General features: G+C 48.9%; 1 protein-coding gene across 1 annotated transcript in view; it reads right to left on the reverse strand.

Moving 5' to 3' along the window:
• Positions 1–518: 518 nt before the first annotated feature.
• The window catches only part of foxo3b (forkhead box O3b), an 87,173-nt gene continuing 68,535 nt past the window's right edge, over positions 519–19,156 (reverse strand). The window contains exons 2-3 of the mRNA XM_055885322.1: positions 5,095–6,576; positions 519–4,444 (exon numbers count right to left, since the gene is read on the reverse strand). Of these exons, the coding sequence (XP_055741297.1) occupies positions 5,128–6,576 (1,449 nt within the window). The 3' untranslated portion in view covers positions 519–4,444; positions 5,095–5,127. The remainder of the gene's footprint in view (positions 4,445–5,094; positions 6,577–19,156) is intronic.

Genomic DNA, 19,156 nt, shown 5'->3' on the forward strand with positions numbered 1-19,156 from the left:
ATTTCCAAGTGCTTTTTATGTTTTAGCTGAAGCCTGTCATAAACAACACAAACATTGTGTAACATTGTGGAAGAAGGCTTCCAGGAAATGCCAGCAGCAGAACAGTTGTTCTCTAACGCCCGTCTTAGGTTGAGACTCGTGGTAAATATATATAGTCTGTCAGAAGGCCTATCATATTACATTTTCCCTCCAACCACATGGGCTTAGAGAGGTGGTGAAATAGTATTCATGCTGTCAAAACAACAAAGTAAGCTGAATAAGACAAAACATGTATGAAGTAATTTATAATATTACTTCTGATATAAATGAAGGAACTATTAATAACCAATATACTTTATGACCTATTCCTTCTGCTTTTCTGCTTTCTAATTTCCTGTTTTCATCCATCTTGAAAAACCAACAGGTGGCACATTCACATATACTGTAGTTGTACATTTTCTGAATAACCTCTATAATCCTTTGTGCATTTTCAGTAAACCCAAAACATGTCAGAAAAACACTGAGCACTGGAACCAGGAGAGAGTGTGGAGTTTCACCAAGCTTTATTTACATGCGCACCATTTCTTATACAAACTAGATTACAATTCAAAATGGAATACACAGGAAAAATACTCACTAACATCAACATCGTCGAGAAGAAGCGAGGTTACTACAGAGGTCAAAGAGCAGAGGGCATAGGTGACAGGAGAGCAGGTGGGGGACGGGGCTAACGAGGGGTGCAAAGTTCTAGGATCAAGAAGAGCTTTGACATGGACACGGGGATAGTACTGTGCTGTGGCTGGCATGTGCCACCATTATGGGGCCAAAGGAGCCTTCCAGTTTCCTCTAAACGCAGTAGCAAAGAATGCATCTGTGGAACATCTGTTCTGGGCTGACTGGGTTCTTTCTTCCCTTCTCTGTCTGCCTGTACACTATAGACATGTTGAAATGCAGTGCTAATGGCATGATGGCTTTGGACTTCCCTCTTCCAGAGAGAAAAGTAAAATGAAGAGATGTGTCTTTAGGGTAAGGTGCAGTGAAGAGCTATAGAAGACTCTTGGTTTGTTGGAAGTCACAGGTTCCAGAGACGGATGGGGTTAGAAGACGTCAAGCTTAGAGGATCTACTCTCCTGGCTGTGTGTATGGGGACTCATAGAGATTCTCCCCATACCGAGGGAGCTGAGTGCACCACTGGTCTAGGGGATCTACTCTCCTGGCTGTGTGTATGGGGACTCATAGAGATTCTCCCCATACCGAGGGAGCTGGGTGCACCACTGGTCTACAACTTTTAGTGCTATTAAGCACTCATAGATTTCCAAGAAAAACAAACATTTTGACTTTATTGTCTGATTACATTAAACTACATGACCAAAAAGTATGTGGACACCTGCACGTCAAACATCTCATTCCAAAATAATGGACATTAATATGGAATTGGTCCCCCTTTGCTGCCACAACAGCCTCCACTCTTCTGGGAAGGCTTTCCCAGATGTTGGAACATTGCAGAGGGGACTTGCTTCCATTCAGCCACAAAAACATTAGTGAGGTCGGGCACTGATTTTGGGCGATTAGGCCTGGCTTGGCATTCCAATTCATCCCAGGTGTTCGATGGGGTTGAGGTCAGGGGTCAGTGCAGTTCAGTCAAGTTCTTCCACACCGATCTTGATAAACCATTCTGTATGCTTTGTGCATGGGAGCATTGTCATGCTAAAACAGGAAAGGGCCTTCCCCAAACCGTTGTTGCTCCTAGACGTTTCCACTTTACAATAACAGCACTTACAGTTGACCCGGGGAAGCTCTAGCAGGGCAGAAATTTAATGAACTAACTTGTTGGAAAGGTTGCATCCACTAATTTGAAGGGGGGTCCACATACTTTTGTATATATAGTGTATTTTAGTGGTTATTTATACAGAACATTTGTATAATACCCGTATAAACTGTATTTATATGACAATGTTTTAGGTTGACAATAATTATATTACACAATTATGCCGCTACAGCCATTCATTCCAATTAAAATCGTTTGGATTTCTCTCTGACCAATATGGTTGCCATTTTCACCCCATTCTGAAACTATGAGGGTTTATCACATATCTCCTTTAGTCATTTCATAGGATATCTATGGGGTGGGGGCTGTCATGCTGTAAACCTCAGGTAACACTTCTACAGTTGATCATCTACCCAGCCATGCAAACACACTCCTCTGCCTCAACCTCTGGGTGACGGACAAACACACACACGTTTGTTCGTTTGTACACTATTTTACAGGATAGACAGGACGGGGCAACCCTCTGGATAAAGACCCCAGACACAGAAGGGGTACCAGAGGCCCAGATGCTGCTACAAGAATGGTTTCCTGGTTCTCTATCTGGTTCAGCAACAATGGCGTTCTAATATTAGCATAGCATCCACCCCCTTACCCGGCAAGTAATGTTCTGTTCTTTCTTCAACTCTACCTTCCGAGGTATCATAAAAAACCAAGGGTCAAGTACTACATGAGTATATAAGGTCATAGAGTGAGTATATATATGCATTTCACACAGTTCATAATGCATAAATATATACATGCACACAGAGGGGGTGCTGTATGCTTCATGAAGGATAACGAAGGATAACATATCCTCGTGAGACAAAATCAATAAACACGATCAATAAACGAGTCACACACACAAACACACTCAGGAGATACAGGAGAGACCTGTTAGGAGCACCAGGCGTGTCTGCGAAGGGTGTGTGTGTGAGGGGTGTGTGTGTGAGGGGAGGGGGGGGGGGGGTTGTGCGCGTGTCATGAGTCCCACATGAGGAGAAAAAACTACAACGACATAAAAACAAACGACAGGACCGAGTGAAGAGTCAGATCCTTCTCCTGATTTCTTTCTCCTCTTCCGCTTGAAAGGTCATAGTTCACAGGTTACAAGTTTACAACACAAGCAATACTTTTTTGCCAACAAAGGACATGTTGTTGTGTGTTCTGCCATGGAGATGGGACCTGGTGTAACGTTGGAACGGGATAGCTCCCCCTTCCCCCTGAGTGATGGTATATGCATATAATAACACGCCCACAACAAAACAACTAGCAGAGCTAAAACACATATCCCTGCTCTTATTTTTCGCTATGTGTGTGTGTGTGTGATGTGTGTGTGTTGTTGTTGTTTTGGCTGCCAGCATCTCCTACATGTTGTTTCAAGTAATTTGGCAACATACACAGATAGCTTATCGTTTCACTCAAGAAAAACAAAATGGCTGCCAGAGATGGAGGAGGCTAACTGTACAACCTCCCGGCCTCTCAGTGCCACCCTGCCGTTGCTACGACAACGGCTACAGCTCGGCGGGGTTCGCCGGGCCAGATAGGTAATATGCACGGCTTGCTAGGGCCTGGACTCAAACACTGTTTACATCATAGCACCAGTTATGGCGTGGAAACGTACACAACGCTAGGACATAGGTATTTATCTTGGCTACATATGCTGTACTACAACACGTTGACATACCCCACCCATTAACTAGAAAAGAAGGTCTAAACTCCTCCTCCTCCTCGGCTTTAAGTTGAAGCTTCCACTGTACTGTACTGTACACAGATCCTTGACAGACTTCTTCTTCTTGTTTTTTTCTCTATTTTACAGTTCGATACAAATAAACGATAACAATCTCTCTGTATAGTATTCAGATAATTGTATTATTATAATTGTTTCTATAAGTCTTTTTAAAACCGTGACTAATCATTCAAACTCATGTAAAATAAAAGCAACAAAACACCAACAACCTGAAATGCATGGCATTATTGTTTATGACATCATCAGTGTGTGTAACGTGTGTGTGTTATCGCTATTTTGAGTGCAGACTGTCTCCTTCCTCTCTTTCATTTCATCAATATTTTTTTTTATAAAACAACTGTGGTGCAGAAACAGTGATGATGGTAAAACAGGAATTTAAAAACAAACATTAAACATTTAAAATCACTGAGTGAAAACAGAGGAAGATTTTCCAACATAACACATCCCAGAAACCACTGTATAAGGTTTTACACTACATCACTTTGTTTTTGTTTATCTTTTGTCCTTTTTTCCCAGGAACTACTTGTACACTACAACCTTGCTTGCCGAATGTCATTGTTTCCCAAAAACCCTTCAAATAAACAAAACACAGCCCCTCTCGCTCTGCATCTTTACAATAGATTTTGTCCGACGTGTTTTCTCAAAGGAAGATTGCATAATTCTGAGATGAGTTTGTTGTGATGATTTCAGATTGTTTGTTTGTTTTGCAGGGGTCTTTGAGGATCTGACGGTCACGTCTTGTGAGTCTGTGTACTTCAAATCATTCATGGTCCGTCAGAGTGGGAGAAAAGGTACATTTCTCTAGAGGAGGTGTTGTGTAAACATAGGGTATTTATTCCATGTTGTGCTGATAGCAGGCTTGGCAAAAAGGACGCTTTGTGTCTGATCTTCTCTTGCTCTGCAGTTTGTACCTGGAAAAAGAGAGATACAGGAACTGACATCAGGTCTGAGTGGATGAACTGTATCTGATCATCAGCAGCTGATTCAGTTAAAAACACACCAATCAACCCTCTTTCATAAATTACTTTCTAGTAATGATTAATATGCTGTCCCTATTCACACATTCACACTCCCTCCCTCTCTCTCTCTCTCCCTCCCTCCCTCTCTGTCTCTCTCTCTGCCTCTCTCTCTCTCTCCCTCCCTCCCTCCCTCTCTGTCTCTCTCTCTGTCTCTCTCTCCCTCCCTCCCTGTCTCTCTCTCTCTGTCTCCAACCCTCTCTCTCTCTCTCTCTCTCTCTCTCTCTCTCTCTGTCTCTCTCTCCCTCCCTCTCAGTCTCTCTCTCTCTCTGTCTCCATCCCTTTCCCTCTCTGTCTCTCTCTCTCTGTCTCTCTCTCCCTCCCTCTCTGTCTCTCTCTCTCTGTCGCCATCCCTCTCTCTCTCCCTCTCTGTCTCTCTCTCCCTCCCTCTATGTCTCTCTCTCCCTCCCTCCCTCACTCTCTGTCTGTCTGTCTGTCTGTCTCTCCCTCTCTCTCTGTCTCCATCCCTCTCTCTCTCTCTCTCTCTCTCTCTCTGGCACTAATAGCAGTCCCAGATGTACACAGACAGTGACATGGACACTGACCTGCTCTGCCCCCTCTAGGGTGTGGCCTTTCTCTCAGCCAGGGACCCAGCTCTGGGGTCCCTGCTTGGTGCTGGTGAAGCTGCCCAGGTTGGGTCCGTTCAGGTTGGCCAGGGAGTCAAAGTTAAAGTCCAGGCCATCTGCGTCCATCAGCTCGTTTCTGATGATGGACTCCATGTCACACTCCAGGCTCCCGTTAAACATGTCCAGGTCCAGGTCGGTAGGGAAGCGGTCGGGGCCTACCGAGCAGATCCCACTGCTTCCACCAACGCTCCCGTTCAGGAAGAGGGACGAGTCAATCTGCATCATGGAGGAGCCGTTCGATCCAAGTCCCAGTGGAGAGTGCAGGAGCTGCTGCTTGGCATTGGCCAGGCTGTTGGCCTCGTTGTTCAGGCTCGGACCCCCGTTCAGTGTCCTCAGGGACCCCTGGTTGTGGTTGTGCAGGAGAACCCCCTGCCCTAACGCCGTGGTCCCAATGGTCATCATGGGGTCGCTGCGGAGAACAAAGCCTCGCCTGGAGTTCTGGGAGATAACAGCGGCGGCGCTGGCCTGTGACATCAGCGGGTCAGACTGGGTCATCATGACGTCGCTGTGGCTGTGGCCCTCTGAGTTGAGCAGATCCTGCAGGGTCTGGCTGCCGAAGCGGGAGATGCAGGAGAAGGACGTCTGCTTGTTCTCCTGGATGGTCTGCATGGGGGCGGGCCGCAGGGAGGAGCCCGCTGTGAGGGGACCAAAGATGGAGTTACAGTAGCCACTGCCGCCTGCACCATTAGAGGGGGATGGAGTAGAGGGAGAGGTGGTTGGGGAGGAGGAGCCCAGTCCGGCAAGCTTGGAGCCAAAGCTGAGCCCGGAGGATCCTCTCTGGGTGGCTGGTCCAGTTGGGGTGGGGGCCAGGGTGATGTTATCCAGCAGCTCATCCATCAGGTCGTCCGTCAGCCCCTCGTTCAGGTTCATGGTGCCTGCCAGGTCTGCCAGGCGAGGCAGCTCTGTGGGCAGTCCCTTCCCATTGGGCGTGGGAGTGTTCCCAGGCGACAGTGCCTCGCCGGGACTAGAGTAGAGCATGGGCGATAGTGGCGGGTCATCGTCCAGCACCTCGTCCAGCTCTGGGTTGGCCAGGATGGGTGAGAGGCGCCCACTTATCGTGCTGGCGTTGGAGTTGGTGCGTGAGCGGAAGTCTGTCCAGGCGTCCAGCTCCTCACTGCTCCGTGATGTGGGGCTGCCCGGCCACTTGGAAAGCCCTGAGGGGCTGTCTCCGCCCCCCTCGCCGGCCACCACTGCCTGAAGGGCCGCCTTCTTCTTGGCTGCGCGGCCGCGGGCAGACTTGGTGTACTTGTTGCTGTTGTCCATTGAGACAGCACGGCGCCGGGGGGCCTTCCCGCCCTTCCCTCCCTCCGGGTTTATCATCCACCAGGAACTCTTTCCCGTTCCCTCGTTCTGGACACGGATGAAACGACTGTGGAGGGAGAGGTTGTGTCGGATGGAGTTCTGTCAGAGAGAGGGAGAAGAAAGAGAGAACGTTTGCTAGAGTCCACTACAGTGCTCAAAATCTTACAATGTTATTAAGCAAACAATGCAAGTCATCAGCAGAGTCTTCATATTCTTTCATTCTCATATCAATGATTGTATGAATCATGATCATTAAGTCCAGGCACATTTATTTCTAAACCACCCATTAAGTTTGTACTATAGCAGAACTATACGTTCTTTGGGACTAGCGTTGCTAGAAGAATAGAGCACCAAGCCCATTGCTTTGACTGTTCATTCACTGCTGAATGGACAGCCCCAGATAGCAATACATTAATAACATGCAGCAACAATTAGCATTGAAGTTCCTAGTGTAGTGTGTGTGTGTGTGTGTGTGTCTGTGTGGCGTCCGGTCCCCTACTGTGTGCCTCCCCGCTCTGCTCTGAACATGAAGGAGCTCATCTCAGATCAATACACACCAGCGATGACTCACAATCCCCCTGCCACACTCACTTCAAAACATGCCTGATACGCAAAGCCTTGACAGGGTCCCTTTGTATGTGTGTGTTTGTGTGTGTGTGTGTGTGTGTGTGTGTGTGTGTGTGTGTGTGTGTGTGTGTGTGTGTGTGTGTGTGTGTGTGTGTGTGTGTGTGTGTTCACAAAGGAAGCCCAATTCTGATCTTTTTTTCCACTAATTGGTCTTTTGCCCAATCACATCAGAGCTTTTCACATCAGCTCTTTTTCAGAGATGATTTGATTGACCAATTAGGGAAAGAAATATCAGAATTGGGCTTCCTGTGTTAACGCATCTTAAATCACACACACACACACACGCACACACGCACGCGCGCACGCACGCACGCACGCACGCACGCACGCACGCACACACACACACACACACACACAAACACACACACACACACACACACACACACACACACACACACACACACACACACACACACACACACACACACACACACACACACACACACACACAGGTAGCACTTATTCAATTGGTCAATTCACTTAGTCAATTGGTTTGTTTATATAACAGGGATGTGCCTGAATAATACCCCAGCATTGTCAGATGAAAACCTGACTAGAGTGCAGAGCAGGGACTAGAGATGGTCATTATTACAACTTGTTGTGAGGATGCAATGAAATCATCAAGGAAGCAAGAGGGACTTGTCGTGATCATGAGGATAATGAGTTCTATCTAGAGTATAGAGTAGCAGAGACGCAGAGGGAAACGTAGGGGGAAAGGTCCCAGACCACTCACATACATGTCCATCTGGCCACACACACTAAATAACACCCATCTATCCATAACCATCTGGATGCTTCAGCTGACATGATTTCATATACCATATACCATTTACCATATACCATATACCATATACCATGGCCCGTTTATGATGGAGTAAGGAATTACCTCTCTCTTTCTTACGAGATCATCATGATTTTCTTCCCACTCATAAACAGACAAGGGAAGTGCAGGAACAAAACTCCAGACTGGTCTATCGGTTACATCCTCACAGGATGAATGGACATAATGCCATAATGATGTGTGTTATACACAGAGTGATGGTTGTGCATGGCTCCTCCACAAACAGTAGGTTTTCTGCCAAACCTGTTTCAACACACATACATCAGTAGGCCATTTAACTGATTATACACAGGGATGCAGCCCAAAATAACTGAACACATTGAGGTACTGCATGTCCATCCATCCCTCGTTACATGTTCCAGTTGCTTTCCAAACATGTGTTTTTCTATGGTCCTGAGGGAGACTGGCATATCCACAGATATAAAACAACCCAACCCGCTTCTAAAACAAATTCATTTTTATCTGTGTGTTTTATCTCCACCCCAAAACTTTGTCTCTCTGGTTTGAATCAGAGAGACAAAGTCGTTTGCGTTTTTGTGGGAATCACATGTTATTTTTTTCAACCAGTCTGGTTTTTCCCTTCCTCTGTTACAGTACACTGACAACGTGGAGTGGATTGTTATTCTGTTCGGAGAAGGCTCAATCAGTCAAGCCTTGTGGTTGTGTGTGAGCACAGCAGTGGTATTGGCTGAAGGATAGGCTTCTGTCTTCTGAGCTACACTGAACCTGTGACGTTGAGGGTGTGTGTGTGTGTGTGTGTGTTTGTGTGTGTGTGTGTGCATGCATGTGTGTGTGTGTGCTTGCCTGCCTTGCTGTATTTACATGCAAATGAGTTCTTGCAAACGTGTTTGTTTACAGGGACATGAATATCAATGCAGCATGTGCACACTCTGTGTGTAACGCATGTACATGAAAATGTCTGTGTGTGTAGGTCTGTACTATGAGGTAAGATGAGGAGACATACCAAGGAGAGCAGTGTTTTCACCCAGCCACCCAGCCAGTCAGCCACCCAGCCAGTCAGCCACCCAGCCAGTCAGCCAGTCAGTCACCCAGCCACCCAGCCAGTCAGCCACCCAGTCAGTCACCCAGCCACCCAGCCAGTCAGCCACCCAGCCAGTCAGTCACCCAGCCACCCAGCCAGTCAGCCACCCAGCCACCCAGCCAGTCAGCCAGCCACCCAGCCACCCAGCCAGTCAGCCACCCAGCCACCCAGCCAGCCAGTCAGCCACCTAACCACCCAGCCAGTCAGCCAGCCAGTCAGCCACCCAGCCAGCAGTGTTTTCACCCAGCCACCCAGCCAGTCAGCCACCCAGCCAGTCAGCCACCCAGCCAGTCAGCCAGTCAGTCACCCAGCCACCCAGCCAGTCAGCCACCCAGTCAGTCACCCAGCCACCCAGCCAGCCAGTCAGCCACCCAGCCAGTCAGTCACCCAGCCACCCAGCCAGTCAGCCAGTCAGCCACCCAGCCAGTCAGCCACCCAGCCAGCCACCCAGCCACCCAGCCAGTCAGCCAGCCAGTCAGCCACCCAGCCACCCAGCCAGTCAGCCAGCCAGTCAGCCACCCAGCCAGTCAGCCACCCACCCAGCCAGTCAGCCACCCAGCCAGCCACCCAGCCACCCAGCCAGTCAGCCAGCCAGTCAGCCACCCAGCCACCCAGCCAGTCAGCCAGCCAGTCAGCCACCCAGCCAGTCAGCATCTCCAGAGACATGACAAGGATACTTTATTACAGCAACTAAAGAACAACAGCACCAGAACATGCACACTCTCACTGTCTGTCACACTGTCTGTCTCTGTCACACTCTCACTGTCTGTCACACTGTCTGTCTCTGTCACACTCTCACTGTCTGTCACACTGTCTGTCTCTGTCACACTCTCACTGTCTGTCACACTGTCTGTCTCTGTCACACTCTCACTGTCTGTCACACTGTCTGTCTCTGTCACACTCTCACTGTCTGTCACACTGTCTGTCTCTGTCACACTCTCACTGTCTGTCACACTGTCTGTCTCTGTCACACTCTCACTGTCTGTCACACTGTCTGTCTCTGTCACACTCTCACTGTCTGTCACACTGTCTGTCTCTGTCACACTCTCACTGTCTGTCACACTGTCTGTCTCTGTCACACTCTCACTGTCTGTCACACTCTCACTGTCTGTCTCTGTCACACTCTCACTGTCTGTCTCTGTCACACTCTCACTGTCTGTCTCTGTCACACTCTCACTGTCTGTCACACTGTCTGTCTCTGTCACACTCTCACTGTCTGTCACACTGTCTGTCTCTGTCACACTCTCACTGTCTGTCACACTGTCTGTCTCTGTCACACTCTCACTGTCTGTCACACTCTCACTGTCTGTCTCTGTCACACTCTCACTGTCTGTCTCTGTCACACTCTCACTGTCTGTCTCTGTCACACTCTCACTGTCTGTCACACTGTCTGTCTCTGTCACACTCTCACTGTCTGTCTCTGTCACACTCTCACTGTCTGTCTCTGTCACACTCTCACTGTCTGTCACACTGTCTGTCTCTGTCACACTCTCACTGTCTGTCACACTGTCTGTCTCTGTCACACTCTCACTGTCTGTCACACTGTCTGTCTCTGTCACACTCTCACTGTCTGTCACACTCTCACTGTCTGTCTCTGTCACACTCTCACTGTCTGTCTCTGTCACACTCTCACTGTCTGTCTCTGTCACACTCTCACTGTCTGTCACACTGTCTGTCTCTGTCACACTCTCACTGTCTGTCACACTGTCTGTCTCTGTCACACTCTCACTGTCTGTCACACTGTCTGTCTCTGTCACACTCTCACTGTCTGTCACACTCTCACTGTCTGTCTCTGTCACACTCTCACTGTCTGTCTCTGTCACACTCTCACTGTCTGTCTCTGTCACACTCTCACTGTCTGTCACACTGTCTGTCTCTGTCACACTCTCACTGTCTGTCTCTGTCACACTCTCACTGTCTGTCACACTGTCTGTCTCTGTCACACTCTCACTGTCTGTCACACTGTCTGTCTCTGTCACACTCTCACTGTCTGTCACACTGTCTGTCTCTGTCACACTCTCACTGTCTGTCACACTGTCTGTCTCTGTCACACTCTCACTGTCTGTCACACTGTCTGTCTCTGTCACACTCTCACTGTCTGTCACACTGTCTGTCTCTGTCACACTCTCACTGTCTGTCACACTGTCTGTCTCTGTCACACTCTCACTGTCTGTCACACTGTCTGTCTCTGTCACACTCTCACTGTCTGTCACACTGTCTGTCTCTGTCACACTCTCACTGTCTGTCACACTGTCTGTCTCTGTCACACTCTCACTGTCTGTCACACTGTCTGTCTCTGTCACACTCTCACTGTCTGTCACACTGTCTGTCTCTGTCACACTCTCACTGTCTGTCACACTGTCTGTCTCTGTCACACTCTCACTGTCTGTCACACTGTCTGTCTCTGTCACACTCTCACTGTCTGTCACACTGTCTGTCTCTGTCACACTCTCACTGTCTGTCACACTGTCTGTCTCTGTCACACTCTCACTGTCTGTCACACTGTCTGTCTCTGTCAAACTCTCACTGTCTGTCACACTGTCTGTCTCTGTCACACTCTCACTGTCTGTCACACTGTCTGTCTCTGTCACACTCTCACTGTCTGTCACACTGTCTGTCTCTGTCACACTCTCACTGTCTGTCACACTGTCTGTCTCTGTCACACTCTCACTGTCTGTCACACTGTCTGTCTCTGTCACACTCTCACTGTCTGTCACACTGTCTGTCTCTGTCACACTCTCACTGTCTGTCACACTGTCTGTCTCTGTCACACTCTCACTGTCTGTCACACTGTCTGTCTCTGTCACACTCTCACTGTCTGTCACACTGTCTGTCTCTGTCACACTCTCACTGTCTGTCACACTGTCTGTCTCTGTCACACTCTCACTGTCTGTCACACTGTCTGTCTCTGTCACACTCTCACTGTCTGTCACACTCTCACTGTCTGTCACACTCTCACTGTCTGTCTCTGTCACACTCTCACTGTCTGTCTCTGTCACACTCTCACTGTCTGTCACACTGTCTGTCTCTGTCACACTCTCACTGTCTGTCTCTGTCACACTCTCACTGTCTGTCACACTGTCTGTCTCTGTCACACTCTCACTGTCTGTCACACTGTCTGTCTCTGTCACACTCTCACTGTCTGTCACACTGTCTGTCTCTGTCACACTCTCACTGTCTGTCACACTGTCTGTCTCTGTCACACTCTCACTGTCTGTCACACTGTCTGTCTCTGTCACACTCTCACTGTCTGTCACACTGTCTGTCTCTGTCACACTCTCACTGTCTGTCACACTGTCTGTCTCTGTCACACTCTCACTGTCTGTCACACTGTCTGTCTCTGTCACACTCTCACTGTCTGTCACACTGTCTGTCTCTGTCACACTCTCACTGTCTGTCACACTGTCTGTCTCTGTCACACTCTCACTGTCTGTCACACTGTCTGTCTCTGTCACACTCTCACTGTCTGTCACACTGTCTGTCTCTGTCACACTCTCACTGTCTGTCACACTGTCTGTCTCTGTCACACTCTCACTGTCTGTCACACTGTCTGTCTCTGTCACACTCTCACTGTCTGTCACACTGTCTGTCTCTGTCACACTCTCACTGTCTGTCACACTGTCTGTCTCTGTCACGCTGTCTGTCTCTGTCACACTCTCACTGTCTGTCACACTGTCTGTCTCTGTCACACTGTCTGTCTCTGTCACACTCTCACTGTCTGTCACACTGTCTGTCTCTGTCACACTGTCTGTCTCTGTCACACTCTCACTGTCTGTCACACTGTCTGTCTCTGTCACACTGTCTGTCTCTGTCACACTCTCACTGTCTGTCTCTGTCACACTGTCTGTCTCTGTCACACTCTCACTGTCTGTCACACTGTCTGTCTCTGTCACACTCTCACTGTCTGTCACACTGTCTGTCTCTGTCACACTGTCTGTCTCTGTCACACTCTCACTGTCTGTCACACTGTCTGTCTGTCAAACTGTCTGTCTCTGTCACACTCTCACTGTCTGTCACACTGTCTGTCTCTGTCACACTCTCACTGTCTGTCACACTGTCTGTCTCTGTCACACTGTCTGTCTCTGTCACACTCTCACTGTCTGTCACACTGTCTGTCTCTGTCACACTGTCTGTCTCTGTCACACTCTCACTGTCTGTCACACTGTCTGTCTCTGTCACACTGTCTGTCTCTGTCACACTCTCACGGTCTGTCACACTGTCGGTCTCTGTCACACTGTCTGTCTCTGTCACACTCTCACTGTCTGTCACACTGTCTGTCTCTGTCACACTGTCTGTCTCTGTCACACTCTCACTGTCTGTCACACTGTCTGTCTCTGTCACACTGTCTGTCTCTGTCACACTCTCACTGTCTGTCACACTGTCTGTCTCTGTCACACTGTCTGTCTCTGTCACACTGTCTGTCTCTGTCACACTCTCACTGTCTGTCACACTGTCTGTCTCTGTCACACTGTCTGTCTCTGTCACACTCTCACTGTCTGTCACACTGTCTGTCTCTGTCACACTGTCTGTCTCTGTCACACTCTCACTGTCTGTCACACTGTCTGTCTCTGTCACACTGTCTGTCTCTGTCACACTGTCTGTCTCTGTCACACTGTCTGTCTCTGTCTCACTGTCTGTCTCTGTCTCACTGTCTGTCTCTGTCACACTGTCTGTCTCTGTCTCACTGTCTGTCTCTGTCTCACTGTCTGTCTCTGTCACACTGTCTGTCTCTGTCTCACTGTCTGTCTCAGTCACACTGTCTGTCTCTGTCTCACTGTCTGTCTCGGTCACACTGACTGTCTCTGTCTCACTGTCTGTCTCTGTCACACTGTCTGTCTCTGTCACACTGTCTGTCTCTGTCGCACTGTCTGTCTCTGTCTCACTGTCTGTCACACTGTCTGTCTCTGTCACACTGTCTGTCTCTGTCACACCCTCTGTCTCTGTCGCACTGTCTGTCTCTGTCTCACTGTCTGTCTCTGTCACACTGTCTGTCTCTGTCACACTGTCTGCCTCTGTCTCACAGTCAGTCTCTGTCTCACTGTCTGTCTCTGTCTCACTGTCTGTCTCTGTCACACTCTCACTGTCTGTCACACTGTCTGTCTCTGTCACACTCTCACTGTCTGTCACACTGTCTGTCTCTGTCACACTCTCACTGTCTGTCACACTGTCTGTCTCTGTCACACTCTCACTGTCTGTCACACTCTCACTGTCTGTCTCTGTCACACTCTCACTGTCTGTCTCTGTCACACTCTCACTGTCTGTCTCTGTCACACTCTCACTGTCTGTCACACTGTCTGTCTCTGTCACACTCTCACTGTCTGTCTCTGTCACACTCTCACTGTCTGTCACACTGTCTGTCTCTGTCACACTCTCACTGTCTGTCACACTGTCTGTCTCTGTCACACTCTCACTGTCTGTCACACTGTCTGTCTCTGTCACACTCTCACTGTCTGTCACACTGTCTGTCTCTGTCACACTCTCACTGTCTGTCACACTGTCTGTCTCTGTCACACTCTCACTGTCTGTCACACTGTCTGTCTCTGTCACACTCTCACTGTCTGTCACACTGTCTGTCTCTGTCACACTCTCACTGTCTGTCACACTGTCTGTCTCTGTCACACTCTCACTGTCTGTCACACTGTCTGTCTCTGTCACACTCTCACTGTCTGTCACACTGTCTGTCTCTGTCACACTCTCACTGTCTGTCACACTGTCTGTCTCTGTCACACTCTCACTGTCTGTCACACTGTCTGTCTCTGTCACACTCTCACTGTCTGTCACACTGTCTGTCTCTGTCACACTCTCACTGTCTGTCACACTGTCTGTCTCTGTCACACTCTCACTGTCTGTCACACTGTCTGTCTCTGTCACACTCTCACTGTCTGTCACACTGTCTGTCTCTGTCACACTCTCACTGTCTGTCACACTGTCTGTCTCTGTCAAACTCTCACTGTCTGTCACACTGTCTGTCTCTGTCACACTCTCACTGTCTGTCACACTGTCTGTCTCTGTCACACTCTCACTGTCTGTCACACTGTCTGTCTCTGTCACACTCTCACTGTCTGTCACACTGTCTGTCTCTGTCACACTCTCACTGTCTGTCACACTGTCTGTCTCTGTCACACTCTCACTGTCTGTCACACTGTCTGTCTCTGTCACACTCTCACTGTCTGTCACACTGTCTGTCTCTGTCACACTCTCACTGTCTGTCACACTGTCTGTCTCTGTCACACTCTCACTGTCTGTCACACTGTCTGTCTCTGTCACACTCTCACTGTCTGTCACACTGTCTGTCTCTGTCACACTCTCACTGTCTGTCACACTGTCTGTCTCTGTCACACTCTCACTGTCTGTCACACTCTCACTGTCTGTCACACTCTCACTGTCTGTCTCTGTCACACTCTCACTGTCTGTCTCTGTCACACTCTCACTGTCTGTCTCTGTCACACTCTCACTGTCTGTCACACTGTCTGTCTCTGTCACACTCTCACTGTCTGTCTCTGTCACACTCTCACTGTCTGTCACACTGTCTGTCTCTGTCACACTCTCACTGTCTGTCACACTGTCTGTCTCTGTCACACTCTCACTGTCTGTCACACTGTCTGTCTCTGTCACACTCTCACTGTCTGTCACACTGTCTGTCTCTGTCACACTCTCACTGTCTGTCACACTGTCTGTCTCTGTCACACTCTCACTGTCTGTCACACTGTCTGTCTCTGTCACACTCTCACTGTCTGTCACACTGTCTGTCTCTGTCACACTCTCACTGTCTGTCACACTGTCTGTCTCTGTCACACTCTCACTGTCTGTCACACTGTCTGTCTCTGTCACACTCTCACTGTCTGTCACACTGTCTGTCTCTGTCACACTCTCACTGTCTGTCACACTGTCTGTCTCTGTCACACTCTCACTGTCTGTCACACTGTCTGTCTCTGTCACACTCTCACTGTCTGTCACACTGTCTGTCTCTGTCACACTCTCACTGTCTGTCACACTGTCTGTCTCTGTCACACTCTCACTGTCTGTCACACTGTCTGTCTCTGTCACACTCTCACTGTCTGTCACACTGTCTGTCTCTGTCACACTCTCACTGTCTGTCACACTGTCTGTCTCTGTCACGCTGTCTGTCTCTGTCACACTCTCACTGTCTGTCACACTGTCTGTCTCTGTCACACTGTCTGTCTCTGTCACACTCTCACTGTCTGTCACACTGTCTGTCTCTGTCACACTGTCTGTCTCTGTCACACTCTCACTGTCTGTCACACTGTCTGTCTCTGTCACACTGTCTGTCTCTGTCACACTCTCACTGTCTGTCTCTGTCACACTGTCTGTCTCTGTCACACTCTCACTGTCTGTCACACTGTCTGTCTCTGTCACACTCTCACTGTCTGTCACACTGTCTGTCTCTGTCACACTGTCTGTCTCTGTCACACTCTCACTGTCTGTCACACTGTCTGTCTGTCAAACTGTCTGTCTCTGTCACACTCTCACTGTCTGTCACACTGTCTGTCTCTGTCACACTCTCACTGTCTGTCACACTGTCTGTCTCTGTCACACTGTCTGTCTCTGTCACACTCTCACTGTCTGTCACACTGTCTGTCTCTGTCACACTGTCTGTCTCTGTCACACTCTCACTGTCTGTCACACTGTCTGTCTCTGTCACACTGTCTGTCTCTGTCACACTCTCACGGTCTGTCACACTGTCGGTCTCTGTCACACTGTCTGTCTCTGTCACACTCTCACTGTCTGTCACACTGTCTGTCTCTGTCACACTGTCTGTCTCTGTCACACTCTCACTGTCTGTCACACTGTCTGTCTCTGTCACACTGTCTGTCTCTGTCACACTCTCACTGTCTGTCACACTGTCTGTCTCTGTCACACTGTCTGTCTCTGTCACACTGTCTGTCTCTGTCACACTCTCACTGTCTGTCACACTGTCTGTCTCTGTCACACTGTCTGTCTCTGTCACACTCTCACTGTCTGTCACACTGTCTGTCTCTGTCACACTGTCTGTCTCTGTCACACTCTCACTGTCTGTCACACTGTCTGTCTCTGTCACACTGTCTGTCTCTGTCACACTGTCTGTCTCTGTCACACTGTCTGTCTCTGTCTCACTGTCTGTCTCTGTCTCACTGTCTGTCTCTGTCACACTGTCTGTCTCTGTCTCACTGTCTGTCTCTGTCTCACTGTCTGTCTCTGTCACACTGTCTGTCTCTGTCTCACTGTCTGTCTCAGTCACACTGTCTGTCTCTGTCTCACTGTCTGTCTCGGTCACACTGACTGTCTCTGTCTCACTGTCTGTCTCTGTCACACTGTCTGTCTCTGTCACACTGTCTGTCTCTGTCGCACTGTCTGTCTCTGTCTCACTGTCTGTCACACTGTCTGTCTCTGTCACACTGTCTGTCTCTGTCACACCCTCTGTCTCTGTCGCACTGTCTGTCTCTGTCTCACTGTCTGTCTCTGTCACACTGTCTGTCTCTGTCACACTGTCTGCCTCTGTCTCACAGTCAGTCTCTGTCTCACTGTCTGTCTCTGTCTCACTGTCTGTCTCTGTCTCACTGTCTGTCTCTGTCACACTGTCTGTCTCTGTCACACTGTCTGTCTCTGTCTCACAGTCAGTCTCTGTCTCACTGTCTGTCTCTGTCACACTGTCTGTCTCTGTCACACTGTCTGTCTCTGTCTCACTGTCTGTCTCTGTCACACTGTCTGTCTCTGTCACACTGTCTGTCTCTGTCTCACTGTCTGTCTCTGTCACACTGTCTGTCTCTTTCTCCCTCGCTTTCACCACTCCTCCCTCGCTTTCTCCGCTCCTCCCTCACTTTCTCCACTCTTCCCTCGCTTTCTCCAGTCATCCCTCGCTTTCTCCACTCCTCCCTCACTTTCTCCACTCCTCTCTCACTTTCTCCACTCCTCCCTCCTTTTCTCCACTCCTCCCTCAGTTTCTCCACTCCTCCCTCAGTTTCTCCACTCCTCCCTCGCTTTCGCCATTCCTCCCTCGCTTTCTCCACTCCTCCCTCGCTTTCTCCACTCATCCATCACTTTTTCCACTCCTCTCTAACTTTCTCCACTCCTCCCTCACTTTCTCTACTACTCTCTCACTTTCTCCACTCCTCTCTCACTTTCTCCACTTCTCTCTCACTTTCTCCACTCCTCCCTCACTTTCTCCACTCCTCTCTCACTTTCTCCACTCCTCTCTCACTTTCTCCACTCCTCCCTCGCTTTCTCCACTCCTCCCTCACTTTTCCACTCCTCTCTCACTTTCTCCAAACCTCTCTCACTTTCTCCACTCCCTCACTTTCTCTTCCAACAAAGGGATTCTTTAATGTTTTTTCTATTCCTCTCTCTCTCTTTCCCATGCCTCTGCTCCTATCCCTCTACCGTTGGGTGAAGTTTGAACACTGGGAGTGATAGGGCATGGATGAGTCCAAAGGGACATTTCTAGACCTAACAAACAGACAGGTAAGCAACCGTTAACAGAGGGTCTAATGTGTAAATGTTTGTGTGTCTGTCTCTCTCTCGCTCTGTCTCTCTGTCTCCCTCTCACTGTCCATCTTTCTCTCCGGCTCTCTCCCTGTCTCTCTGTCTCTCTCTCTGCCTCTCTCTCTGTCTCTCCCTGTCTCTCTCTCTGCCTCTCTCTCTGTCTCTGTCTCTCTCTCTCTGTCTCTCTCTATGTCTCTCTCTCTCTGTCTCTCTCTGTCTCTCTCTGTCTCTCTCTCTTTCTCTGCCTCTCTCTCTCTCTGCCTCTCTCTCTGCCTCTCTCTTGGTTTCTCTGCAGTCAGCAGCTCTAATACACACATACACACAAACTCAGCAAAAAAAGAAACGTCCCTTTTTCAGGACCCTGTCTTTCAAAGATCATTTATAAAAATCCAAAATAACTTCACAGATCTTCATTTTAAAGGGTTTAAACACTGTTTCCCATGCTTGTTCAATGAACCATAAACAATTAATAAACATGCACTTGTGGAACAGTCGTTAAGACACTAACAGCTTACAGATGGTAGGGAATTAAGGTCACAGTTATGAAAACTTAGGACACTAAAGAGGCCTTTCTACTGACTCTGAAAAACACAAAAAGAAAGATGCCCAAGGTCCCTGCTCATCTGCGTGAACGTGCCTTAGGCATGCTGCAAGGAGGCATGAGGACTGCAGATATAGCCAGGGCAATA

Source organism: Salvelinus fontinalis, chromosome 27 (genome assembly GCF_029448725.1).
Source record: "Salvelinus fontinalis isolate EN_2023a chromosome 27, ASM2944872v1, whole genome shotgun sequence".
In the NCBI taxonomy this organism is placed as follows: domain Eukaryota; kingdom Metazoa; phylum Chordata; class Actinopteri; order Salmoniformes; family Salmonidae; genus Salvelinus; species Salvelinus fontinalis.